Genomic DNA, 26667 nt, shown 5'->3' on the forward strand with positions numbered 1-26667 from the left:
ATGGACGGCAAAACTCCCAATGGCATACCTCTTGTGAACGGCACTATTCCCTTTGAAGTCCGACAGCAGATGCGAACCGGCTGCTATGACTATATCGAAGGACTTGGCACTCCGTACGGCTATCCGCCCTCGCTCGCAGCAGGCATAGTCTTTCTCGTCCTCTTCGGCCTCACCATGGTCGCCCAGACAATACAAATGGCCTGGAAAAGGACCTGGTGGTGCTCCGTCTTCGCCGTTGGAAGTCTCAGTAAGCAACCCACTCCAAATGTATTACTATACAACACAGAGCATCTGTTGATACGAGCCTCGCCACAGTCGAAGTCATAGGCTGGGCTGGTCGAACCTGGTCTGCGCAATGTCCATATAACACCAACGCCTTTCTAATGCAAATTACCACCTTGATCATCGGTAAGATTGACCAACGGTCTCCTCTGCTCCCATGTCCCAAGTAAACTAACCAACACCCCCGCCAGCTCCCACCTTCTACACAGCAGGCGTTTACGTCCTCCTTGGCCGCTTCATCCAAATCCTAGGCCGCGACTCCTCGGTCTTAAGCCCGAAAGTCTACCTCTTCGTCTTCGTCACCTGCGACGTGATCTCCCTAGTCATCCAAGCCGTCGGCGGCGGCATGGCCTCCGTCGCAGCAGCCCAGGAAAACGGCAACACCACCCCAGGCACGAACATCATGGTGGCAGGAATTATCTTCCAAATGGCCTCGATCACCGTCTTCGTCCTCTGCGGCGCTGACTTCGTCCGTCGGACCATCCGCAAAAACCTCCTCCAGTCCCTAAAGGGTACCGTCGTGCCCCTCCTCGGTGCCATGATCTTCTCTGTCATCTGTATCTACGTCCGGAGCATCTATCGTACCATCGAACTCCTCCAGGGCTGGTCCGGGTACCTCATCACAACAGAACGATACTTCATTGCCCTCGACGGCGCAATGATGGTGCTTGCTGTTGCGATCTTCAACTTCGTTCACCCTGGCTGGTTCCTCCCCGGTGCGAGGAGCGCCGTTCGTGCGAAGGTCGATGGTGATGTGGGGAGCTTCACGGAGCTTCGTTCCCCGCGCCGAACTCCCCAATATTGATTTTGTGGAATTAGATTTGTCTTGTCGTATACGCTTCGTATTTCGGTTGTCTTTGCGTTTGGCGCTTTAATTAGGGATGCGGTTTTTGTTTGCTTGCTTTGCTTGCGTGCGTCATACATATACCATTGGCCTCTTTTGGTTATAAAGATTAGATTTTGGAAGTAGATAGGTTGGTTTCTGCTATGGCCTACCTCTACAGTACATTACTTGTAGACAGCCATGCTCGTTAGTATGGAAAAGTTCAGCACAAAATTATTACTATCACTTATGTTCGTATACTCGTTAAACTGAGAATATTACAATCCCGAAATAACAACGGGATAAAACGAGATAATAAACTTGCGCACAAACTCCAGGCTGAATCCACTAATTAGGACAATTTTCCTCCGCTCGAATTCGCCAGGCTAACGCTTAAAACCTAACCACAGAGTTGAAAGTGAGAAGAGAGAGAGAAAACGGAGTCGGCATTGCAATTAGAGCCCATCAACAGCTTCAATCCAGCGATATACCAATCCCACGATCAAAGTACCCAACGTCCAAACAAAGCCCCACGCCGAGGCACCCTCAAAGCTAGCACCACGAATAGTACCCGCAATTTGGATGAACGTGTTGATCATCGTAACCGCAGCGAGAACCACAGTTCGGGATACAAGAACTCTAGTTCTTCTTGAAAGAGTGCCCCAGGTCTTTCGATATATAGCGCAGACAAGGTACTCTCCCTGTTTGGAGGTGGATGACTCCGACTTCTCTACCTTGTCGTCCCGAGATGCGGGCGTGCCAGTGGAGCTGACAAAAAGGAAATCCCTAGCTGCCCAGCCAGCCGGAAGAAGCGAAGCGAATAGCAAGGGCAAGCCCGCGGGGCCAGCATGGACTTTCGAGATGTTAGGGAGCTTTTCAAAATGCACGACGAGCTTGGCTGGGAGCCATGTTTCGTAACTGAGATACAAATGAACCGTGTAGATGGCTGTCGCAAGGACAGTGGTGTATATGGTTATTCCCCAATCTTGCAGGATGCTCCGGTTAGAGACGGCGGCAGGGTGTGCGCGAGACAGGTTATGGACGAGACTGGGTTTGCGTAGGAAGACAAATGGTACGGCAGTAGAAAACAGGACGATTGCGAAAGACGCGAGGATCGTTGTTGGTCGCAGACCGTAGAACGATGCGAGGAGCATATAAGTCGGCAGGTTGGTCAAAAAGGAGAAGTTTAGGACATCACGGCCTATAATCAAATTATTAGACCAGGATCTACCAGTAGGAAATCGATGGCTTGATATATGTAACTTACCATCAAATCCCAATACCCAAGCGAGCCCGACCTCGACGGCCTTCCATGCCACCAAACCCCATACTTCCCACCATTCCTCGAGGTGCCTGCTGACAAAACGTAATTCGCCGAGGGTGATGCGCGATGTTAGAGTAAAAATAGTCGAGCTGAGAGCTAAGCTACTGACGACCACAAGTAAAAGGCGCGCGGGTGATGGAATTTTCTCGACCAATGTCTTTGGTGGGGGGTCTTTGGCGTCATCGGCGGAGGACTTTTGCGGGCTCGTGGTCCCAACAGCATCCTTCTTGCGGGGAGCCATCGTTGCGCGATACTACGTGGGAAGAGGCAGCTTCGAATGACAGAGTATCGAAAATCAGAGTTTGTGAAAAGAAGAAATTAGAAGGAAAGACCTTATTGTATGAGAAGGGAGGGATGTAGCTGGGCGGTGAGCATGTGATGATGTCACCTAACACTAAACGTCATTGAGATAATCAAGATCGAGGAAGTCAAGATTGAGATTGCGCTTCCATGGTACAAGGCTTGAGCCAATGCGGAGTATTCTTTCTGGATGACGACCTTGTTCGCTTCTGAATCCAAGCTTTCCAACCCATCCCGATGTAAACAATCTCGGCTTAAGCCTTTGTATAGATCACGAGCTCACCGCCTACCCCACACTTATTGGCGAGCAGACAAGACGAAGAGGGCCATTGAAATTGATAAGGAGGAAATAAGCAGTATATGGCTAATATATCATCATTTTACGAATAATTATGGTACAGGGCCGCCGGGGTATCTAGCACCAAGCTACGGCTTATTCAAACATTTCATAAACATCCCTCTTACATCTTCAAAACCATGAAGATGGCTCACTGCGAGTCATTCGTCCTCTCCCTCTTTCTCTTCTGGTTTGGTGAAGAATTCAATAGTCCCCTGCTCACGACCCTTGGCATCCCGCATCGCTACCTGGTATTTCCCTTGATTCCAGAGATCCTTGATGGTAAGTTCTCGGGTACGTCCCAAGCTCTCAATGTCGCTGATTCGGTCCAACGTGGCTTCCAGGAACTCATCAAATCCGGGCTCGGCGCAAACTTCACGGAATGCGCGCTGCATGGGTACCGAATCGGCTCGAACCATGGCGCGCCAGTTGATGGTGAAGATATTCTCGTGGTCGTAACTCTGGATAAAGTCGGCCCGAGTCATAATCTGTCGTGCTTCGTGGAGTGATATTTCCGGAAGTATATGGCCATTCTCCTCGTCGTATGTTTTTTCCATGTCCTTTTCCTTATCCACCAGCGCCTTGGCCATCACCATAGCCGCGGACTATTTTCCGTTAGAAAAGAAAAATCCCGCCAGCGAAGTGGTGCACACTTACAGCATACTTCTGCTGGTCCATGACGTCGTCATCCATCTCCTCACCAAGGATCCAGCATTTGTTAAGGAACCATGTCTTTTCTGCTTCGCATATAGTGTTGCACAGATGTATGGGGTCCGGAGCCTTTGCGACCCTGCTGAGGTAGGACAGGCGACCCCCGATTTTATCGTATATCTCCCCAATAACTTCGTCCGACAGGTGCTCGTTGCAATAATCTTTGCGATATTTCCTCAACGCAGCCACTGCTTTGCCCCTAGAGAGATCCACAACTGGGATGGTTTCCATTCTTGTTGCGTATCGCTTCAGCCTCTCATAGACCCAGTAGTCATCACTGTTGAAGACTATACGATTCGACTTGTTAGCATCATTCGACGTCGAAGTATCTAGTGGTAGTGGTTGAATTCCTACCGGTCGTAACAAGATTGCTCGCTGCCCACTGCTCGGCTCGTTGCTGAATCATCTCGAGAAGGTCTTGGCCGTCTGAATCGTCCCTGACCATATGCGCGCTATTGATGATCAATACAAGCGGGGCTTTCCCCAGGCGCCTCCTGTTCAATGCGACCTTCTCTAACTTGTTGAAGGCACGCTCTATGTCCAAAAGCGCGGTGGTATCCCTGGGTCCTTTAATGCTAAAAAGACTGCCAATATAACTGTAACGGATAGATCAGCATTTATCTTGGCCCAAAAATAAAGGGCGAACGGGGTCTGCGCACTCCTCGTGGAACTCAAAGTCAAGCGCTTTTCCAAGTCGAATCCGGAAGATTTCCTGATCACCGTGGGCATCGAAAATCGAACACCCATCTCCATTAATCTTGCGCATGGCCTCCAGAAGCATAGACGTCTTTCCGGTGCCCTTCTCGCCGACCAGAAGATAGTAATGTCCCGGAATTTCACCAGCGATGATTTTGTCAATCAGTTCCTGTTCGTTTCTCACCAACCAATGTTCGTCGTGGTGGTATTGACGGGTTTCACTCTCCACGCCAGCCACCTCTAGCGCGGGATCTCCGGGTTCGAAAGCATTCTCCATCTTCTGTAAAATGAGATACTTGTAGTATTTATGATACGAGAATCCAGCAATGCTATTGTTGATCAGTAAACAGCCAATATGCGGGTAATCTAAAGGGATATGTACCCTAGAACAGCAATTGACGCAAAAGTGGTGGCTGCCGACTCCATCATCTTCAGAATTGTTGATCTGAAGTTAGGATCCTGGTCATTATTGGCCTGGCCCTTTCCGCCTCCCTGGTCCTCTTGGTCCGCTTGGTCGGTAGGGTCAGGAGCCCCAGGAAGGGAGTTTTGAGAGAAACTTTGGCCGGAATAGGCCGGCGCCCTGCCTGGCGGCCTTCGCGGTACCCAAGGCCGCACTCGGGTTGGAGATACAAAGTATCGCTGAAGACTCCGACAAAACATTGTTGGAGGTGAATTGAATGGGGGGAAAGAACAATAGAAATAAAAAATATACCGAGGAAAAAATGAGAGTGAGAAACCAATACGAAGGAATGGCGGTGTGGATTAAAACCGTTGCGCTTGAAGCCTCAGTTCTAACAGCTGTGTATAAAAAGAGCCAAGCAATAGAAGCATTTAAGGGGTGCAAGCTGCAGAAATCAACGGTACCTGACCAGAGAGGATTCCCCTGCGAAAATACAGCCACGTAAAGAGTGTAGACAGTGGGAGGTGGGGAGAAAAGAAGGAAGGGACCAAGACAAAGAGTAAATGAGAGAAAGAAAAGGCAAAAGAGATGGATCCGATGATGATGGTTGGTGTCGCAAGTTGGAGCCAAATGCGTTTTGGTTGTGCTGCGCCTCAGATCGATGGAGTCTCGGTGCAGATCGGCCCTACTTGGCGACGAACGATGACAATCTTTTATTACCTGAGGCTGAGGACTGTGGCGAGAGAATCTACTTTATCTTTGTTGTAAGATTATTCTGCTCAGCTTTATTCCAGCTATACCTCAATAGCGAGAGAAAATGTGGAGGGGAAAAGTGATGAGTTGGCATCTCGGCATGGAAGCAGTACAACTGCCCCCTTTCCGGTCTACACCAGTCAAAATTGTAACTCTCGGAGACACCGGAAGATACCATATATATATATATATATCAAGCGAGATCTATATCTAAGAGATATGCCTGGAAACGATCTAGCATAAATATGTTTTCCTTTTTCAAACCTTCCTGGTGCCTGAAATAACACATTTCCGTCAATGTGCTCAAAAATTGACTGAGGGAACACGTAACAAATGAGCATGTATTCTTGCAATGGAATGGACTTCTTTTTACTTACTCCCCCCCTCTCTCTGTTTTCTCTTCTCCTAAGCATCTACGTCCTGCCCTGCCAAAGATCCTTCCGCGTCTACTCGTAAACTCCATATAACCGTGAACCTTTACCCGCTGGACGCTCAAGACTCTGGACGTTATGGCTATACATTGGAACGCTGAAGCCGAGGCTAGAGTAAATATCCACACACCCAACTTAATATTCCGGTGCTGACACCTCATAGTTACTCATGGGTATTCTAACCCAGATGCAAGGTCGGTTAGACTACAAGGCTCTAGCCGCCTTCATGGGGCCGGGTACGACACCACCAGCAACGAATCAAGGAGCTCTACTGACGATGGCAGGTTGCTCGGTTCCTGCGTTACAAGCCCATATTTGCAAGCTCCGTCGTGGAGCTGGTGTTGCTGGTAGCCCGGGAAAGCCGCGGACTCCATCAACTAGGACGCCTACAAACCCCAAGCAAGCTGCTGCCGAATCCCCCATAAACCAAGCAAAAAGACCGTATCATGTTGTTGACGACGACGACGACGACGACGATAAAGTTATAAAGGACGAAAAGGACGTCAAACCTCTGATCAAAGACGAATACGAGGGCAAAAAGTTGAAGATCTCTTTTGTTGACCTCGCCGAGTGTTGAGGACCAAGAATGTGATGACCGTGCGACAACCTGTTTTGTATCCGCCGTCAATACCTAACTTTACTGCTCGTTTTGGTAAAGGTCTATGACGCCCGTTTATGACCAATGTTGCTTTACTTCTATCCTATACACCTGCCGATATCGTATGATCAAGGTGTACACCATTTCTGTTGATTTGACCTTAAAATGACTCCAGGATGTATTCGGTCTGGGTGAGTGGCTCTTATGCTAGTTTTGATGGGGGAAAGCTGGATTAACCATGCTATGTCTGCAAAACATTTTGTACCGTGAAGCCCACTAGGTTGCGGCCTGATAGAACCGAACTGAGCTCCGCTGTGTCCGAACCCCGTCACGGGGAATCTGGGGTGACGGTCGCGTGATGGTACTTAAAGCTTGTAGCCAAAAAAGTGTAACCCAGGCTTATCGCCGGTAGAAACCATATCTACCATGCACTGCCAGCCAACAACTAAGGTCAGGTTAAAACGAAGGCCGAAATACTCGGCAAGGGAGGTGTTTGGAGACGGTTGTGGGGTCACTACTGGGAAGAGTACTGGTGATTAAAGACTCCCTAAGTTCCTACCGCCCGAGGACATCCGAGGATCTTCCGCATCCGCATCCGAGAAATTTTTCTCTCCCCATCCAGCTTCAAACCGGCTTCGTTATTCGCTTCGATCGTCTTCTTCATACTCCGGGGTTTGTTTGATGCATTTGCTTGGATATAGGGTGGTTGCTTGACTCAATTGCCCTTCTCCCTTGTATATTATCTTCTTATCCCCTTCATTTCTTCCCGCCGTTCCCGCTCTCTTTCCCGAATTTTTTTTCCCTTTCTCCGTTCTCCGGAGCTTTACCCACACGGTCACCGGCAACCTCAATTATTCCTGAAGCTCGATCCTCAGTTCATCCCCAGATCCAGCTTCGATAATTCGTAATCATGGCACAGACCAATGGAGAAAGAGAGCACTTAAAAGGTTTGCTGTCACCGAGTATTTCGAGATATTCTCAGGCTCATCTATTTAACAGAGTCTCCCGAACAAGTCGCCAATGGAGACAACCAAGAGGTTTCCCAGGAGGAGGATGGCGCTGGCGGTATGTGCAGCCCATGACGCCTCCAACTGTATTCATTGAGACAAATAAACTGACAGAATATACCACCCAACAGGCCTTTTCCAGATTTCCGTCAAGCTTCCCCACGAACCTTACAAGATCCAGGTGATGGTGTGTTTTAGCGAGTAAATACGTAAATCGTGTCATGGATTCTGACTACTGTTTAGGTCTCCAGCCAAGAACAGGTCCAGGATGTCCGTCAATCGATCGTCGAGTTGCCCGGCACCTTCCAATACACTTGCTTCCATCTTGAGTTCAACGGAAACCGTATCAACGACTTCGTCGAGCTGTCCGAGGTTCCGGATTTGCAGGCGGATTCGGAGATCGTCCTGGTTGAGGATCCCTACACCGAGAAGGATGCCCGTATGCACGTCGTTCGTCTAAGGGAGCTTCTCGGAGCTGCGGGTGATCGAATTGACAACCTCCAAGGTGTCAGTGCTGGATTGTCGCTCCACGACTCCATCGCGGCCGAAATTGGTGGAGAAAACACAGAAAAGGAGCACTCTCTGACCAAGTACGAGATCTCGGGCACTTCCTCCTTGAAGACTATCCTTCCCAGGGCGGAGGCTCCTGCTCCTAAAACCATCAAGTCAATCTCCCTTTCTCCGTGGAACCCCGCACCTTACCACCTCCGGCAGAAGGGCCACCTACTCTATCTCCAGGTGACGACCAACGAAGGGGAACAGTTCCAGATCACCTCCCACGTTTCTGGGTTCTACGTGAACAAGTGTTCCAACACCAAATTCGATCCTTTCCCCAAGACTATCCCTAAGAAGGGCAGCGCACATTCGCTGCTCAACCTGATCTCTCAGCTCTCTCCTTCCTTCGACTCTGCTTTCCAGGCCTTGCAGGAATCTAACAACCAGAAAGACCTCCTAACGACATTCCCTTTCCAAAACTCCATCCCCTCCAGCCCATGGCTTGTCTCGCCTCCGACGTCTAATGTGAACGCCCACCAGCCAGACATCACCCGTTCTCAGGAAAACTATCTCATTTCTGGTGTGGACAATGCCGAGACTTTGCGAGACTGGAACGAGGAGTTCCAGACCACCAAGGAACTGCCCCGCGAGACTGTGCAAGACCGTGTCTTCCGCGAGCGTCTGACCTCGAAGCTCTTTGCTGACTACAACGAGGCCGCTGCCCGCGGCGCCGTCCTAGTTGCCCGTGGAGAAGTCGCTCCTCTCAACCCCACAGAGGCCGAAGACGCTCAGATCTTTGTGTACAACAACATCTTCTACTCGTTCGGCGCTGATGGTGTTGGGACTTTTGCTTCCGAGGGTGGCGACGAAGCCGCGCGCGTTGCAGTCGGCAAGGATGTTCTTGGTATCAAGGCTGTTAACCAGCTTGACATCAATGGTCTGTTTACACCGGGAACTATTGTGGTTGACTACATGGGCAAGCGCATTGTCGGACAAAGTATCGTCCCCGGTATTTTCAAGCAGCGGGAACCCGGTGAGCACCAGATCGACTACGGTGGTGTTGAGGGCAAGGATGTCGTCGCCACTCACCCCGACTTCGTCTCTGTTTTTGAAAAGCTGTCCAAGGCTCTCAGAATTAAGAAGCACACCGTCTGGGATAAGGAGAATGAGCGCCACGACCTCGAAGGTAGTGTGGAAACCAAGGGTCTTCTGGGAACTGACGGCCGTAAATACGTTCTTGACCTCTACCGCGTAACTCCACTTGATGTAGAATGGCAGGAGGAAGAGGGCAGCGATTCGTACCCTCACCGAATGTCTGTTCTTCGACTGGAGCTTGTTGAATCTTACTGGAGGCACAAGATGAGCCAGTACGTGAAGGCCGAAGTGGAGGGCCGCCGTAGCGCCAAGGCCGAGGAAACTGCTGAGAAGAAGGAAAAGTCTGATGAGGCAAAGGAGGAAGGTTCTGAGTCCCAGGACCAGGAGCGTGTTGATATCTCGGGATTCACCCTCGCGCTCAACCCTGACGTCTTCAGCGGCCAGGTTCCTCAGACCAATGAAGAGAAGGAGCAGTGGGCCCAAGATGAGAAGGAGGTTCGTGAAGCCTGTGATTTCTTGCGGTCCAAGGTTATGCCAGAGCTGGTTCAAGATCTGCACGATGGTGACGTCGGCTTCCCAATGGATGGTCAGTCTCTTAGCCAGCTATTGCACAAGCGTGGTATCAATATCCGCTACCTGGGCAAGTTGGCCAAATTGGCCAAGGAGAAGGGCTCCCGCCTTGATGCTCTTTTCACTCTGCTAGTACAGGAGATGGTCGCTCGTGCGTTCAAGCACATTGCCAACCAGAAGCTGCGGAACGTTCCTGGGCCTTTTGCTGCGTCATGCGCTGCCCACTTGTTGAATTGCCTTCTTGGAGCTGATGTCAATGCCGCACCTCGTGCTGAGATTGACTCATCTCTCCGCGAAATCTACCCCGAAGGCGACTTCTCTTTTGAGAAGGTCACACCTGCTTCTCTACGGGCAGAGATCGAGAAGCAGGTTACTCTCCGATACCACTTCACCTTGGAATCTGGGTGGTTCAACTCCCTAAGACACCTACAGCTTCTCCGCGATGTCGCTATTAAGCTTGGTATTCAGCTGGGTGCTCGCGATTTTGCTTTTACCAAGGCCCAGGCCGAAGGTCTCCGGAAAGCGTTGCCCGCCACCAACGGCGCCAATGGTGTTGGGCAGGATGAGGGCAAGAAAAAGAAGAAGAAGGGCGGCGACTCGGGCTCGCCCGCCCGTGCTCCTATCCAGGAGAAGGCAATCGCCACCTTTGTACCCGACGATATTGTCAACATTGTCCCATTGGTCAAGGACGCCTCTCCCCGAAGCTCACTTGCTGAGGAGGCCCTGGAAGCTGGACGCATCTCTCTCATGCAGAACCAGAAGCAGCTAGGCCAAGAACTCATCTTGGAGTCTTTGTCTCTGCACGAGCAGATCTACGGTATTCTCCACCCTGAGGTCGCGAAGCTGTATCACCAGCTGTCTATGCTCTACTACCAAACGGACGAGAAGGATGCCGCTGTCGAGCTGGCTCGGAAGGCAGTCATTGTCACTGAGCGCACACTTGGTGTTGATTCTGCCGATACCATCCTGAGCTATCTCAACCTCAGTCTCTTCGAGCACGCTTCCGGCAATACCAAGACTGCCCTGGTGTACATCAAGCATGCCATGGACCTGTGGAAGATCATTTTCGGCGCCAACCACCCTGACTCAATTACTACTATGAACAATGCTGCGGTGATGCTTCAGCACTTGAAGCAGTACACTGACTCCAGGAAATGGTTCGAGGCGTCATTGTCGGTCTGCGAGTCTCTCTTTGGCAAGCAGTCCATCAACACCGCTACGATCTTGTTCCAGCTCGCTCAGGCCTTGGCCCTTGACCAGGACTCGAAGGCTGCGGTCGGCAAGATGCGCGATGCCTACAACATCTTCCTCAGTCAGCTCGGCCCCGAGGACCGCAACACCAAGGAGGCAGAGACCTGGCTCGAACAACTCACCCAGAACGCTGTCTCTATCGCCAAGCACGCCAAAGACATCCAAGCCCGCCGTCTGCGTCGTATCAACATGAACACACGGTCTCTAGGAACCAAGGTCCAACCCCAAGTTGGCCAATCAACAGCCGAGGTTGCGGCGCCCGCTGAAGCCTCTAATGCGTCCATGGATTCGCGAAGCATTGATGAACTGTTGAAGTTCATCGAGGGTGGTGACACCAGCTCTTCACGAACAAAGCAGAAGCAGCGTGCTGCTGCTAGCAACCCTAAGCTTCGTGGATCGAAGAAGTCCTCCGCTTAAATTCATTCTTCGTTTTTTTGTTCGGGTAAAAAGAAAACTTTTGGTGTTATATTTCTTTTGATCTTCACCTCTCTTGACGGCCGCATACTTTTTTTTCAAGCCCACTCTTTAAAAGGGCTGGCACGCTGGATGAGCGGAATTCTTGAATATACTTATATTTGTTCTTACTATGTGGAACTCTCTACTCTTTTTGTTCGGTTTTGGTATGGTATTTGGCATGGATCGTTCATCACGGGCAGTTCATAGCAGGCAAGGTCGGGGATTTGCATGCTGTACTGGTATATCCTGTTCTGTATATTATATATGACTCACAACTAACTCATGCATCGATGACAAACATACACAAATTTCTACCAGCAGTAAATTGCTTATTCTGGATTAAAAGCTTGCTTCTCCTTAGATGTAACCCTCCCATAGTACGTAGTTATGGGTAGTTTACGTTGCGAGTTGAAATACACTGCCGGTGCTGAGTCATTCGCGCTATTCCATTTTAATTTCCGTCCCCATGTTTACATTTTCGGCTTGAATCTCGGGCGGTCTCTCTGTTCCTCTGCCCTCACACCTCTACTCGCCTGTATTTTATGCCAATATTGGCTGCATGGGTGCATTGTATATTGAACAGAAATTATTTCGGCTTTTTTTTTTATTTGTCCGTGTTCTTTTGGGAGTGGGACAATCTGGGTATCCTACATACACTAATAAAGTGTTAAGTGCCCCGTCCCAAGTCGCCGAAGCATGAAATGGACGAAACTCTATGATTTCCAGCAAGCAGAATCAAGTATGGAAATCCTACATGGCATAATTATTTTACGCGATGCTTTTGATACACAGAGCTAATAATACCTCTCTTTCTTTCCCCGATTGCAGACTGAAATAGCTGGCGCAACATAACATGGAAGATATCCGACCCACCGCGAAATGGGCAAATCGCATGTTGCGCCCTTTAACGTCTATCTACCATCGATTAGAAAAGCATAATGAGATTGTTACAAGTGTACTGGTTTCCAAGGCGCGGGAGAAGGAGAAGGCCAGCGCTGCCCCGGATGCCGAACAACGGACGCGTCCCTCTAGAAAGGCGGGCGTCACCGCCGGCGCGACATCAACGACGACGACAAAGCGAGGATGCAGCTACTCGGACGACGAGGAACCGAACGATCCGGCCTGGGTCCCTGGGAAACCGATGGATAAACGGAGGATACGGCATAATTACTCGACCCGGGGGCGGGGGGCTAATGGGGCAGGGCCGCGCAGACGCAGCCGATTGTTGATTCGGAGTCCGGAGGCGCCGAAAACACTTCCTGGAGCTATTGAAATCGCGACGCCCTTGATTACGGGCAAGATTCGCGGTGCGTTGGCGGAGTCTTCGCCGTCGCTGAGGATGCAGCTTTTTCAGGGCTATTTAGCGGACGGAGTGCATAACGGCCCAGGGGAACCTGCGGAGAATCGAAAACCAGCCCGAACGAAGAATAGCAGTTTTAGGCCGTATCACGGGTCCTGGAAGGAGGTTTTGGATCAATCTGGGGATCCGGGGCTTGCGGATATTGCCCATTTATTGGATCGCATCTTTTTGAAATTTTTGGGAAATACTCGACCTTCACCGCCAGAGGGTCAAGAGGATGGTCCCCAGAAAGGAGCTCGATCTTTGTTGTCAATGACTGTGCGGCGCCTTCCAGAGTTCATTGCCGAGGAGCAGCGGATACAGGATGAATCGGAGGAGGACGGTGATGTGGATATGTGCGACGCATATTTTACGGAACTGGAGGCCGCTTATGCGTCAAGCGGTAACGGATGGCTACCACTTCGCGAGGCTGTACGTGCCCAAGGAATCTATTTGATCTCGGGTATGATACAGCAGCGGTGGATAACCTCACATGCGGCCTGTCGATTGTTAGATGAGTGTTTATCGCAACAGGAATTAGACGCTTTCGAGTCGCTACAGACAAAACTGCTGGCGAGCGTTGATGAGTACCATTACCCATCGAGGCTCGATCCTGCACAACCGTCTGGTCACTGCGACGATCCTATTCAAATACTAGGGAAATACTATCTACAGCATCCCGCACGGCACACATATGTGTTTGAGGAGCTGACTAGGCTCTTGACGCGGGGGGCTATGCCGCCAGAATGGATGGTAACTATGTGGTGGAAGAAGTCTGTGGATAAGGCGATAAAGCTGGTGTCAACGGAGGGTCGCGGGTACGCCGCAGCCAGGCGATTGATAGAGGCTGTGATCCTCTCATCCGCCGGTATCTTTTCAAAGTACGATTCAAAGGTGCTTCTGAAAGAAAACCTCAATGAGGCACCACGTACAATACGACCTCGAGGGACTCGGACATCCACATCCCTGATGTCATGGTTATCAAACAATCAGAGCTCGTGTCCCATCCCGATTCAAGACGCTCTCAGCAATCTCGTCTCCAGCCTCCTAACAGCCCTTTGTGGAATGTGCATTGCACGATCACAAGCGCCTGATGTGGTTGAAAGCTCTGCGGTGTTGAAGACGCGAGACATGGTCAACCATCTAGCGTTTACCGTTCAGCGGGCTGTTGGAAACGGCGCTGTAGTTCGCGAAGTGGAGCAGCAGGTTTTCCAATCTTTACGACGAGGATATGTGCTGCTGGCGGACTGCACGCTCCAGTGTGGCAGGAGCGTAACTCCCGAGATCATCTACCACTCTGAGTCAGTTTCAAGGCGAAACATTGAATCCTTCTTCCAGACGTTGGCAGCCCGAGAAGATGTCGTAAGGGACTTGGCAAGGCTTGTGTCTCAGGTGTTTCACCATTCAGGACACGCGCAGAATCGAGCCCTTATGCGCACCCCTCGAGAAATCCGAGCCAGGGTCTCACAGCTCGCTCACTTGACCGGCGCCACGGGAGTTATTTTCCTACTAGGCAAAGTTGCCGTCGAAGTCGCAATGGCACTTGCGGAGGGAACCCTAGACCCCGATGACCATACCTGGGCCGTTGAAATCCAAGAAACGGTCGCTTCTTCTCAACAGGGCGATGGCTTTCAACAGTCGCCCTCATCGAGCCAAGAACACTCGAGCTTATACCGGTGGGAAGATAGTATAGGCGAATGGGTGGCACGGACGCCAGCGGCAAAGCCACGGGTCGCCACGACCAATATCGCCACGAGACCGCAGGTGCGAAGAAGAGGACGGCCGCGGATTATTGCGTGCTCGACGAGTAGCTCTTCTGCAAGCTCGATATGCTCGGAAAAGAGCATTTCAAGTGTTACATCGTCAGCGCCATCTGTCTCGAGGAAGAGGCCTTGTACGAGTCAAGATTCGGACCCCCGGCCGTTCAAGAAGACTTATAACACCCGATCTGCGGAGCGTGGGGTGGGTAAAGAGAGCGATTGGAGCAACAGTCCCGACGGTTCACCATGTCAGTTTCCATCTGGAGCAGGGCACGTTCCGGTAGCCGCCCGTACAAGAACGGCAGTCAAAGACGAGTTGCGACAGACGTCGGCGGGCCAGGAGGGTGCCACTCGCAGTCGCAGAACAGGAAACACTCCTGTGGGACCAATCCCAGCAATTGAAGTCGTCATTGTCAACAAGAATTCGCGGGAATCGGAGTACGAAGCAACACCTAAAGATCATACCAAGCCAGTTAAACGGCCCGCCCATCACCCCTCTATCATTCCAAGGGCGAGTATCAATTATTCTGACAGGCGGCGGTCAGCTCCAGCTCCAATTATACGGAGAAGGACGGCGGCGACGATCCCCTATTCGCAGGATGATGACAGTGATGATGAGCTTAGCTTTCTCTAAGCGCCTGGTCCCAGTTCTTTTATCAGTTGCTTTTAGATTCTTATTTGTGTTCAAAGGAGTCTTAGTGGGAAATTCTGGTGTTTCATTTGGTTCAGCGTGATACCCTGGGCATTTGATTACTGTTTATTGGTTCTGTTTGTTATAGTGTACAAGGATATTCTGCAATCGTCTGTCTGTGTGAAGCTGTGCCTATTCCTGTGAATACCCCTTCTTGCCGCAGAAAATAGATATACTTGTCTAATCAAACCAACCTTGATGTATTTGCCATTTCAACAGAGTACTATATGATGGCATACCGAGCTATGTCGCAATTCCTGCAGTAGTTGAGTGCCTCAATAACTACTTGGCCGCCAACTTTCTGCGTAAATTAGATAGCAAAACTAGTGGGTAACCAGTCGCTCATGGTAGGTGTTTAGATTAAACATTAATGAAATGGATCCAGGCCCATCCTAGTTTCTGAAAGAAAAGTTGGGCTCTTTCCTGGGTCTTCGGACTGGTGAGACGCTGGAGGTGTCACAATGTTTCGTCCGTTGTAGCCGGGACCAAGAGTTCAAGCCAATGCCGTGGACAATTGAAGCAAACACCTGCAAAGTACGGTACTCCGTATATTGAAGCAGCTGCCACCGTAGGTAACCTTGGAAGGTTTCCCAGGTCCGTTGGGTGACGCTATGACGAATACTATAAACCTACTCCATTTTCCTATCACCCACCGCTTTATCTGATTATTGCCCTAAGGGCGGGCGATGTATATTGCTCTGGGCCGGCTGGCAGAATGAGGCGAGTAGTAATTTCATGGAGATTGCATTGCTGGATCAGATTCCTAGTGCTCAGGGCTTCAATGAGGCATGCCTCCTGCAGCCCCAAGGAATCCAGACAGGTGACCAGCATTTTCAGCGAGTCAGAACACTATCTGAGTGTTCTCTCCACGATCGCTGCGTACTTGGGGATAAGAGAGTTTCACGCCGAATCAGGGCATGGGAAGGGCAGTGGTGAACTCCCAGGCTGTAACATAATGTGACAGTTTACGACCCAGGTCCACTGTCTGCCGTCGGAGAACCCTGCCGGGACGCAGAACTGGGTGATAAAGGACGAGATGCGTCCCGTCTTTAGGCCAGAGCGTAACGCTCAGCAATCATTCCTTGCAAGTTGTTAATCGGAATGTGACAGGCTCGTATGTGGATTCACCCACAGTAGGTGTTTTGGGAGGTGCAGAGTCAAACCGCCACATGTTTTCTGCTCATATCGAGAGCCTTGGGGAACTCCGTAGTTAATATATTTACCGGGCGGCAGCATATTAAAGCTGTTCTTGGGCCGAGACCGGTGTTGGCAGTAGATGAAGGACTGAGTCGACCGGTCTCATCGTGGAACGGCAATACCTAATCGAAGCAATCCTGCCGTGTCTCTTCGTGTTTGGTGTTTAAACTTTCCGGCTTTGCCCCCGCGAGTCAGCGTGTCTCCCTCCCCGACATGAGGGGTGCAGTGTGCGCAAACTCGACAGCTCGGCTGCAAGAACAACCAGACAAGACAGAGGATTGCATCTCGGCTCTGGTAGAGCAAGAGAGTGATGGATCCAGCATGGCGCTGTCAGTCCCTGTTTCAACAGTAAGCGGCGGCCCCGAGTGGCTGCGCGGTCCTGAAGAGTCCCGCTGATGTGTTTCATCGTGTGGCCACTCAACTTTGGCCTCTTTCTTGACTTTGCGCCTCCTCTCCACTCCCAGCGCCGATCTGGGAGCAATGTGCGCCATCATTTGCTCGTTGCTATTCTCCAGAGTCAATCTGAGAAATGCTCGCTTCCACTCAGATTCCCGCATAATGTTGCCGCCAAGTCGCACCATATCGTGGGCCCTTGCTGCTGGCGCTTGGATCGAGGGGTCTTTCGAGGCCTTCGAGGGCCAGGACTTATATGCAAGAATCCATCATGTCCCCTTCTCCTGCTTGGCAGTTTGGGCTTTTCTTTCTCTTCTTTTTCTCGTTTGCGTCCGACCGTCGAGTGTTGACACTTGATTCTCGAAGCTTGCAGTGGCTGGTTCACTACTAACTTTGTTCGCATTCTTTCCGTTGCCCATCAACACCGACGATCGCTATTCAGGAGAATCAATAGAAAGAGGAGTCCGCCACACAAAGGAGACCACAGACCCTTTGGATCTCAATCTCTCTCGTTTCGGACCCAAGCATCTGACAACGGTGCTCCTGGGGATTGTTTCAAGGCCTGAATCTCTTTTGTCCGCCAAACAGTGAGACTTTTACAACCTCATTGTTCATTCACCCCCTTGACAGTCTCCGGTCGCTCGCTCTTTTGGGCCGTTTGAGACTTATAGTGGTGACTGGTACTCACTCTCGCTTGGTTATCTACGCTCTTTTCTGGGGATTATTTCATCGTTCTGAGCTGGTCTCGTCCCCTATATACTCGCATTCTGCGCCCGTTATTTCGTTATATACACCCGGTTTTTCAATTGGGTTCCATAGCCATGGCTTCTATACTTCTTTCCATGTCCCTGGTTGGACACTCTTTAGCAGCAGAACTCGAAACGCGTGGTCATGGCGAGGAGAACCCGTTTTATGAGGCTCTCAACGATGACCTTGCTCGCTACTCATTACTAGCACTCGGCTGCTTCGCAGCATTCATGTACATTTGGAAGATGTGGTTTCGCCTCGCCGGCCACATGCGACGACTGGCTAGCTTCAGCAATGAGCGTCAACGCTATTTCACGCCTGCCCATCCGACCCTCGCGAAGATCAAGGAACATATCGTCTATGCGCCTCTCTTTCGGAACCGCCACAACCGGGAGTTCCAGCTGTCTCGCGCCGTCAACATGGGCACGCTGCCCAGCCGTTTCCATTCATTCATCATCGTCGGCATTATCGCGATGAATATTACACTCTGCTTCGTCACCGTGCCCTACAAGTCAGAACCCGATTCGGTGTCAAGCGTTATCCTTAGCCGAAGCGGTGTCATGGCGACTGTGAACTTGATTCCTCTCGTCCTCTTGGCAGGCAGAAACAACCCCATGATCACACTGCTTCAGGTGCCCTACGACACTTGCAATCTGATTCACCGCTGGCTCGCTAGGATCGTTGTTTGCGAGGCTATCGTCCATACCCTCGCCTGGCTTATCCCGAAAGTCCAATCTTGTATGTTCTTGCTCCGTGCGTTATATTTGAATATCATCGCTAATTATACATAGACGGCTGGAGCACAGTTGCGGCCTCGTTCGCAGGCAGTGACTTCATCCGAAGCGGCTTGATCGTAAGTTCACCGGCAAACCAATCTATTGACAGAATTGTATTGACTTCTTCCAGGCCACCTGTGCCTTCCTTGCGCTCTTCTTCCACTCTCCCTCCGCACTTCGTCACGCGTTTTACGAAACGTTCCTTCACCTTCATATCGCCTTTGCCATTCTCGCATTTGCTTTTCTCTGGGTTCATTTGGACGGGCGAAATGCTCAAAACTTCCTTCTCGCGACCATTGTCCTCTGGGCATTGGAGGTTAGTTTTTTCCTGCTTAATTACTGCTAGATGAAGCGAGCTAATATACGAGCAGAGATTCGCACGCCTTGTGATCATTGTGTACCGCAATGTTGGAGGGCGCACTACCACTGCGGTTGTGGAAGCTCTCCCCGGCGACGCTATGAGAATCACCCTCAAGCTGTCGCGCCCCTGGTACTTCGAGCCCGGCCAGCATCTGTACCTGTACATGCCATCAATCGGGTGGTGGATGTCCCACCCGTTCTCAGTCGGGTGGAGCGACGTGGAAGATGTAATGGGCGACGAGAAGAGCCTCCCTGTGAGCCACCGGGATGTCCATGGCCCCCAAAAGACGACGATCTCCCTGCTCGTTCGCCGCCGAACTGGTTTCACCGACAAGCTCTTCCAGCGCGCCGTGAGCGCTGTCGACTGCAAAGTCTCTCTGACGGCTCTCGCCGAGGGCCCATATGGCGCCATCCATTCTATGGACTCGTACGGCTCAGTCCTTCTGTTCGCTGGAGGTGTTGGCATCACCCACTTGGTGCCATTTACCCGCCATCTCGTCCAAGGATACGCAGATGGAACAGTGGCAGCACGCCGCGTCACTCTGGTCTGGATCATTCAATCGCCGGAGCACTTGGAATGGATCCGACCCTGGATGACCAGCATCCTGGCAATGAACCGCCGACGGGAGGTTCTCCGAATTATGCTGTTCATTACGCGGCCGCGCAACACCAAGGAAATTCAAAGCCCTAGTTCCACCGTGCAGATGTTCCCTGGGCGGCCAAACATCGACACGCTCGTCGGCATGGAGGTCGAGAACCAAATCGGAGCAATGGGCGTGTTGGTCTGCGGTAACGGTAGTCTGAGCGACGATGTTCGCCGGACATGCCGGAGTCGACAAGACAAAACCCAGATCGATTTTGTCGAGGAGAGTTTCACGTGGTAAAATAAACAATGTAAGAGGTAGAGTTGGTTGGTTACAGTCTTATGATTAGACTACGAAAGAAGTACAAGCAACACCTTTTTGTTGATGGCAGACCTTTTTCTCTCAGGCGCTTGGAGTTCATCTATCAGACACTTGGGTAGATGAGAGTTGTTACACGTTTCGCTGTAGATATTTCTCTTTTTTAATTTCAAACCACTTACTCATGGCATCTGGCTTTTATCTTAGTCCACGTTTATTAATGCCCGCTCCTCGGGCCCAACAGCTTATCAATCGATCTTCCAAATAAGCATGGTGCTTCCACCGGGATGGCTTTCTCCCACCACGGCTACTTATTTGGAGATCGCAAAGCAGCTTAGAAATCAACCACCGGTATTAACTTATTGTGGGGCCCCCAGAATGATGGCATCATTACTTAGGTGCGGGAGTGGTCCAGGGTTAAGGTAACTCATGCACCACCTCAATTATAAATAATGAGCGGGGTCAAGTGGGCGCCGGCTTTGAGGTTATATAAAGGCTGTTCGTCTAGCTTCAGCTTCCGCAGTTTTTACCGTCATTCCCAACCATTCCCAATACCCCCATCGACTCGATTCAATCGATCCTTTTCTGCATCTTCCATCATGTCTAGCCCTGACATTACCTTGTACACGACTCAAACTCCCAATGGAATCAAGATCTCCATTGCTTTGGAGGAGCTTGGGTATGTTTGCCCACCCACCTTTCTATACTCTCCAAAGTGCCGCCCCAATAGCTACTGTATTAACAAATACTACAGACTCCCCTACAAAGTCGAGAAGATTGACATCAGCAAAAACGTCCAGAAGGAGCCGTACGTCCCTTTCCCCCCTCACCCCGCTTGATACCCCTCATACTTCCACCACGCAACAAGAAAGCTAATCAACTAAACCAAACAGCTGGTTCCTCGAAATAAACCCCAACGGCCGCATCCCCGCGCTCACAGACACATTCAAGGACGGCAAGAAGATCCGCCTCTTCGAATCCGGCAGCATCCTCACCTACCTCGCCGAGCAATACGACAAGGACCACAAGATCTCATACCCACAGGGCACCCGCGAGTACTACGAAACAGTCAGCTGGTTATACTTCCAAAATGCCGGCGTCGGCCCAATGCAGGGGCAGGCGAACCACTTCTCGCGGTATGCGCCCGAGCGCATCGAGTACGGCGTGAACCGGTACGTGAACGAGACAAGGCGACTGTACAGTGTTCTTGATGCGCATCTAGCGCAGTCAAAGTCCGGGTTCCTGGTGGGTGATCATATTACGATTGCGGATATCTCGCACTGGGGATGGGTTGCTGCTGCGGGGTGGGCGGGGATTGATATTGAGGAGTTTCCGCATTTGAAGGCTTGGGAAGAGAAGTTGGCGGCTAGAGAGGGGGTTGAGAAGGGGAGACATGTGCCTAGTCCGCACACGATTAAGGATTTGCTGAAGGATAAGAAGAAGGCTGACGAGGAGGCTGCGAAGTCCAGGGCTTGGGTACAGGATGGGATGAAGAAGGACGCTAAATAGTTAGTACGCCGTATGAATTTTGCTCTGGTTGGCTCCAGGAAATTCAAGCCGGGTCGCTGATGGTTTACGATGTAGTCAGGTGAGCTCGAAGTATTAATTAAATAATAATGTTATTTCCTCTAACTATATGTGAATGCACATTGTTTTCTATAACCAACTAGTTGACAATCTGCCCGGGCGTGGATGCTGACTCATATATTTGTCAACCCACGTGATCAGGCAGCTTGCCACATCCGAGGACATTTCTTTCACTTTACAGTTGGGCCATTTCCTCTATCCTTACTTATCAGACAGGCTTACTTTCAGCATCTACCTAAATCCAGGAAGATGTCGTGGCGTAACCAAGGCATCACGGGCTCTAACAACATCCCTTTAGGGAAGAGACGGTTTGCTGGTGATGAGGACGATAGTCGCACCGCGACTCCTGCGTCCGCCGCTGGGGATCACCGTGGTAGAAGTCCTGTTCGAGGTATGTCCTTTTTCCCGGCCTTACTGTGTACTTTCCAACATTTTCTAACTAGAGTCGATTGCAGCCGACCCTCCAGCTGACGGCATCAAGAGACGCAAGAAGCGCAACCGTTGGGGCGATGCTCAGGAGAACAAGGCCGCTGGTCTGATGGGCTTGCCCACCATGATCATGGCCAACTTCACCACCGAGCAGCTCGAGGCTTATACTCTCCACTTGCGTATTGAGGAGATTAGCCAGAAGCTCAGGATCAACGATGTTGTCCCCGCGGATGGCGACAGGTTAGTACTCCCATTCCTCTCCAACGTGCTTTATGCGTGGTGCTAACATTCATCTGCTAGGTCCCCATCTCCCCCGCCGCAATACGATAACTTTGGAAGACGTGTAAACACTAGGGAATACCGCTACCGCAAACGCCTTGAGGATGAGCGTCACAAACTCGTGGAAAAAGCGATGAAGACCATTCCTAACTATCACCCGCCCTCTGACTACAGGCGTCCCACTAAGACCCAGGAGAAGGTCTATGTGCCAGTGAATGACTATCCAGAAATTAACTTCAGTATGATAACTAACCCTCTAACTCCTAACCGTTTTGCACTCACTCATTGCTCGAGTCGGGCTCACGATCAAGACATCGCTGCTCCTCAGCGATGCTTTTTCGGCTCGCTTCTTGCTAACCCTTATTTTGTTGCTTAATGTTGCACACATGCCTTTTTTATCATCAAGAAAACCCAAGGAAAACAAACCGAACTAACACATAGCTCTTGCTACCTTTTACAGTTGGCTTACTCATAGGTCCCCGTGGAAATACTTTGAAAAAGATGGAGACCGAGTCTGGTGCAAAGATTGCTATCCGTGGAAAAGGCTCCGTCAAGGAAGGAAAGGGCCGGTCTGACGCCGCTCACGCTAGCAACCAGGAAGAAGATCTTCATTGTTTGATCATGGCAGAGACTGAAGAGAAGGTTAACAAAGCAAAAAAGCTGGTGCACAACGTTATTGAGACGGTAAGAGTTCTTGTATTTTATATTAGAATAAATTTACTAATGGTTGATACAGGCTGCCTCTATCCCCGAAGGCCAAAACGAGCTCAAGAGGAACCAACTTCGTGAGCTGGCTGCTCTTAACGGTACACTTCGTGACGATGAGAACCAGGCTTGCCAGAACTGTAAGTGCATTCTGTTTTTCTCATTTGAGTAATAGCTAACATGGAGCAGGTGGTCAAATCGGTCACCGAAAGTACGACTGTCCTGAACAGCGAAACTTTACCGCCAACATCATCTGTCGCGTCTGTGGCAATGCCGGTCACATGGCTCGCGATTGTCCTGACCGCCAGAGAGGCAGCGATTGGCGCAACAATGGCGGCTTCGACGGTGGCCGTAGGGCTATTGGCGGCGGTGATGCTGTTGACCGGGAGATGGAGGTATGTTCACACAGTCTTAGGATCTTTTTTTTTTTTAATAAACGCATGCTAACTTCTCCTCAGCAACTCATGAACGAATTATCTGGTGGTGCTCCTGGACCTGATGGCCAACCCATGCGCCGGATTGAAGGTGGCCCCGATGGTTACGACGACGGAGATATGAAGCCCTGGGAACGCCGTCCTCCCGCAGGGGATGTGGCTCCCTGGCAGCAACGCGGCGGCGGCCGCGACAACCGTCGGGACGACTATGGATCTCGCGACAACGGCGGTGCGGCACCTTGGGCTTCGCAAGGCCGTGGCGGCAACGATTACGGTTATGCAGCTGCCGGGTACGGCGCTCCTGGAGCCGCTGCACCCTGGCAACAGGCAGCCCCTCCTGCACCTGGACAAGCCGCTTATGGGTATGGGGGCTACCCCGGGTACCCCCCTGCTGCCCCTGGTATGGCTCCTCCTGGCGCTCCTCCGGGTCTTGGTGTTCCCCCCCCTCCACCCGGAATGCCCTCAATGTACTATGGCGCAAGTGGCAGTCCACCCCCACCTCCTCCTGGCGAAGGACCCCCTCCTCCGCCTCCAAGTGACCAGCCTCCGCCCCCTCCTCCTCCCGCTTAAACAAATAATCGGTACTTCTGTGCGTCGGCGAATCGTTTTTAGTTGCTACAAAATGGTAAGGGCGAAGGCTCTTTAGTTCAAAACAACGAAGGGAGAGTATTACGTTTGGTTTCTTTCCGGGATCAATTAGTCTAATCTGGTGTTTTTTCATGGCGTTTTATTAACTGCTACTAACGTCGAGTACTAACCGTACAAATTTATTTTCTATCCTTCGAGAAGTCGATATGTCCCAGTAGAACCAATGTAATAATTCGAACCTTGGCCTCCGCTAGTTCAGCAGGAGTGGGAGGGGTTGTTTTTCCAGAGCAGCGAATGATGGAGTCCACTTTCTCGTGTCGGTGTGGGATGTTTAAGGAATCATCAATCAACCCTCATCCACCGGAATTGAGCAAGTGCACGATAATGACGACAGCTTATGGTCATTGTTGTCGAGATGCTGGAGAGATTGTATCATTGTAGGGTATATGCGTGCCTCAGGCCTCAATCCCCGTCTTAACTCCGTCTTTTCGCTGCATCCCTTCGTTTTTTCTCCTTTGGCGGTTCGAGCCTCTCAAATGGCTGTCTTATACCTTATTTAGCGGGGTCCTTTAGGCTTGGCTCTTTTTCTTAGATATTGAAGACCCCAGATTGTTCTGTCCGACAGAGCTTTCGTCAAGAACTCGGTTATTCCTATCAACCGCATCGGCTGTACTCCGCAAAGCAACATCCCGCTACATACAACCACAAAAACCACGGTCTGTACAACTCCAACATGGAATCACCCAGCCGGGCATCTTCGTCCCACGGTTTTCCCGGGTCCAACTTCCACGCTTCGTCCTCTCCGCCAGCGTCCTCTCATTCCCAGCGAAGGTCCTGGCGGTCGCCGTCGGAGCTGTTCTCTCGTCGCTCCTCAGCGCCATCGGAGAGAGCACAAGCTGCAGGCTCTGCTGGCCCTGAGGCTTCAGGAGAACAGACTCCGCGCGAGCATTACTATGAGGAGAGTTCGGTCACAGACGAACCAAAATGGTGGCGGATTCGTTTCTTCCGCGGCATGGTTGACGATATCAAACGGAGAGCTCCTTATTATTGGAGTGACTGGGCGGATGCCTGGGATTACCGCGTTGTCCCTGCTACTGTCTATATGTATTTTGCGAAGTATGTTTGCCCCTCCCAGCAACCATGGACATGAACTGCTTGGAGTTGGTTGGAAGTATGTGATTATTCTGACTTGGGTTGCAGCATTCTACCGGCTTTGGCTTTCTCGCTTGATATGTTCGAGAAAACTCATCAGAGTTATGGCGTCAATGAGGTGCTTCTAGCTTCAGTCTTGGGCTCTTTTGTGTTTTCCGTCTTTGCGGCTCAGCCATTGGTGATAGTTGGTGTTACTGGTGGGTTGATCAATCTTCGGTATAGTTGTAGAAGGCGAGGTCGCTCATAGTCGCAGGTCCGATTACTGTGTTCAATTACACAGTTTACGACATTATCGCACCACGAGGTACTCCATATCTTGCGTTTATGTGCTGGATTGGCATGTGAGTGTTTCTTTTGTCCGCCTTTGTCAATTATAATTGTTAATGTCCCTCAGCTGGTCGCTTATTATGCATTGGATACTTGCTATAACTAACGCGTGCAATGGCCTGACCTATGTTACTCGCTTTTCCTGTGACATTTTTGGATTCTACGTTGCATTTATTTACCTCCAGAAAGGAATCCAGGTGCTGACGAGGCAGTGGGGATTCGCCGGAGAGACATCTGCGTACTTGAGCATCATGGTGGCCCTGCTCGTCCTTATGTCTGCGTGGATTTGCGGAGAGCTTGGAAACAGCAGCCTATTCCAGAGATATGTCCGCAAATTTTTGGAGGACTACGGCACGCCTTTGACAATCGTTTTCTTCACTGGCTTCGTCCACATCGGCCACATGAGGACTGTGGAGGTTGCGACGTTGCCTACTTCGAAATCCTTCTTTCCTACGGCGGATCGTGGATGGTTGGTGCATTTCTGGGATATTGATGTTGGGGATATCTTCCTCGCCATACCTTTTGCTATTCTCCTTACTATCCTGTTCTACTTCGACCACAATGGTAAGTTTGTTAACTTCCCAGTTGCCCTGACTCCACTAACAAACGCAGTATCGTCACTTATTGCGCAGGGGACGGAGTTCCCCCTCCGTAAGCCAGCAGGTTTCCACTGGGACATCTGGCTGCTGGGTCTGACTACCTTCGTTGCCGGAATCCTGGGTATCCCGTTCCCAAATGGCCTCATCCCGCAAGCACCCTTCCACACCGCGGCTCTTTGCGTCACCCGCAATGTCGCGGATGAGGACGACACCAACAAGGGCAAAACAATCCGCGTCACCGATCACGTCGTGGAGCAGCGAGTCAGTAACCTTGCACAGGGTCTCCTGACACTGGGCACCATGTCTGGCCCACTCCTTATAGTCCTCCATCTAATCCCACAAGGCGTCATGGCCGGTCTCTTCTTCGTCATGGGTGTCCAAGCCCTCCAAGGCAACGGTATTACCCAGAAACTGATCTTCCTGGCCCAAGATCGTGATCTCACGCCACGGTCAGACCCGCTCAAGGGTTTGGAGCGCCGCAGGGCTATCTGGGTGTTTGTCATTCTTGAACTCATCGGCTTCGGCGGCACCTTTGCCATCACGCAGACGATTGCTGCTATTGGATTCCCGGTCATTATTCTGTTCCTGATTCCTGTGCGCTCCTTCCTGCTGCCTCGCTGGTTTACTCAGGAGGAACTCCCTGCGTTGGATGGGCCCACTGCAAGTCCGTTTACTATGGAGAGCGTTGGCGGTGTTTATGGACACACTCCTCGCCCTGAAGAAGCAAATACGCAAAATTCAAGGGGAGAGGGCCTTATGGCTCCCGTTGAGCCTGGTCTGGTTCCTTCGGCTCCGGAGAATGATATTGAAATGGGGGTCTACGAGCACCAGGCGAGACGGAGGGGACATACGGGAAGCCGAAGTGGATAGCAG

At 51.0% G+C, this 26667-nt stretch overlaps 10 protein-coding genes across 10 annotated transcripts; 8 read left to right on the forward strand and 2 right to left on the reverse strand.

Annotated features, from left to right (window-relative positions):
- On the forward strand, positions 1-1087 carry APUU_30948S (RTA1 domain-containing protein; the record flags this gene model as incomplete). Its single annotated transcript, XM_041702098.1, has 3 exons — positions 1-247; positions 316-408; positions 474-1087. 3 exons carry the CDS (start codon positions 1-3, stop codon positions 1085-1087), a joined length of 954 nt encoding a protein of 317 aa, XP_041554917.1.
- Positions 1088-1560: 473 nt separating this feature from the next.
- Positions 1561-2670, reverse strand: APUU_30949A (uncharacterized protein; the record flags this gene model as incomplete). Its single annotated transcript, XM_041702099.1, has 2 exons — positions 1561-2306; positions 2373-2670. 2 exons carry the CDS (start codon positions 2668-2670, stop codon positions 1561-1563), a joined length of 1044 nt encoding a protein of 347 aa, XP_041554918.1.
- Positions 2671-3227: 557 nt separating this feature from the next.
- Positions 3228-5133, reverse strand: APUU_30950A (ATP-binding protein; the record flags this gene model as incomplete). Its single annotated transcript, XM_041702100.1, has 5 exons — positions 3228-3671; positions 3724-4064; positions 4132-4373; positions 4437-4802; positions 4856-5133. 5 exons carry the CDS (start codon positions 5131-5133, stop codon positions 3228-3230), a joined length of 1671 nt encoding a protein of 556 aa, XP_041554919.1.
- Positions 5134-6135: 1002 nt separating this feature from the next.
- On the forward strand, positions 6136-6634 carry APUU_30951S (uncharacterized protein; the record flags this gene model as incomplete). Its single annotated transcript, XM_041702101.1, has 2 exons — positions 6136-6171; positions 6221-6634. 2 exons carry the CDS (start codon positions 6136-6138, stop codon positions 6632-6634), a joined length of 450 nt encoding a protein of 149 aa, XP_041554920.1.
- A 931-nt stretch (positions 6635-7565) lies between these two features.
- CLU1 (translation initiation factor 3 subunit CLU1) lies at positions 7566-11490 on the forward strand (the record flags this gene model as incomplete). Its single annotated transcript, XM_041702102.1, has 4 exons — positions 7566-7602; positions 7655-7720; positions 7794-7849; positions 7906-11490. The coding sequence occupies 4 exons, from the start codon at positions 7566-7568 to the stop codon at positions 11488-11490; spliced, it is 3744 nt and encodes a 1247-aa protein (XP_041554921.1).
- An 892-nt stretch (positions 11491-12382) lies between these two features.
- On the forward strand, positions 12383-15262 carry APUU_30953S (uncharacterized protein; the record flags this gene model as incomplete). The annotated part of the gene is made up of 1 exon (XM_041702103.1): positions 12383-15262. One exon carries the CDS (start codon positions 12383-12385, stop codon positions 15260-15262), a length of 2880 nt encoding a protein of 959 aa, XP_041554922.1.
- A 2468-nt stretch (positions 15263-17730) lies between these two features.
- On the forward strand, positions 17731-19676 carry APUU_30954S (ferric reductase family protein; the record flags this gene model as incomplete). The annotated part of the gene is made up of 4 exons (XM_041702104.1): positions 17731-18394; positions 18448-18509; positions 18563-18748; positions 18804-19676. 4 exons carry the CDS (start codon positions 17731-17733, stop codon positions 19674-19676), a joined length of 1785 nt encoding a protein of 594 aa, XP_041554923.1.
- Positions 19677-20146: 470 nt separating this feature from the next.
- On the forward strand, positions 20147-21203 carry APUU_30955S (glutathione S-transferase family protein; the record flags this gene model as incomplete). Its single annotated transcript, XM_041702105.1, has 3 exons — positions 20147-20373; positions 20449-20502; positions 20588-21203. The coding sequence occupies 3 exons, from the start codon at positions 20147-20149 to the stop codon at positions 21201-21203; spliced, it is 897 nt and encodes a 298-aa protein (XP_041554924.1).
- Positions 21204-21530: 327 nt separating this feature from the next.
- Positions 21531-23698, forward strand: bbp (putative zinc knuckle transcription factor/splicing factor MSL5/ZFM1; the record flags this gene model as incomplete). The annotated part of the gene is made up of 7 exons (XM_041702106.1): positions 21531-21672; positions 21737-21950; positions 22011-22228; positions 22450-22673; positions 22726-22834; positions 22884-23089; positions 23153-23698. The coding sequence occupies 7 exons, from the start codon at positions 21531-21533 to the stop codon at positions 23696-23698; spliced, it is 1659 nt and encodes a 552-aa protein (XP_041554925.1).
- A 751-nt stretch (positions 23699-24449) lies between these two features.
- APUU_30957S (anion exchange family protein) lies at positions 24450-26664 on the forward strand (the record flags this gene model as incomplete). The annotated part of the gene is made up of 5 exons (XM_041702108.1): positions 24450-24832; positions 24917-25065; positions 25122-25209; positions 25263-25759; positions 25808-26664. The coding sequence occupies 5 exons, from the start codon at positions 24450-24452 to the stop codon at positions 26662-26664; spliced, it is 1974 nt and encodes a 657-aa protein (XP_041554926.1).
- Between the last annotated feature and the right edge of the window lie 3 nt (positions 26665-26667).

This window comes from Aspergillus puulaauensis, chromosome 3 (assembly GCF_016861865.1).
Source record: "Aspergillus puulaauensis MK2 DNA, chromosome 3, nearly complete sequence".
Classification (NCBI taxonomy): domain Eukaryota; kingdom Fungi; phylum Ascomycota; class Eurotiomycetes; order Eurotiales; family Aspergillaceae; genus Aspergillus; species Aspergillus puulaauensis.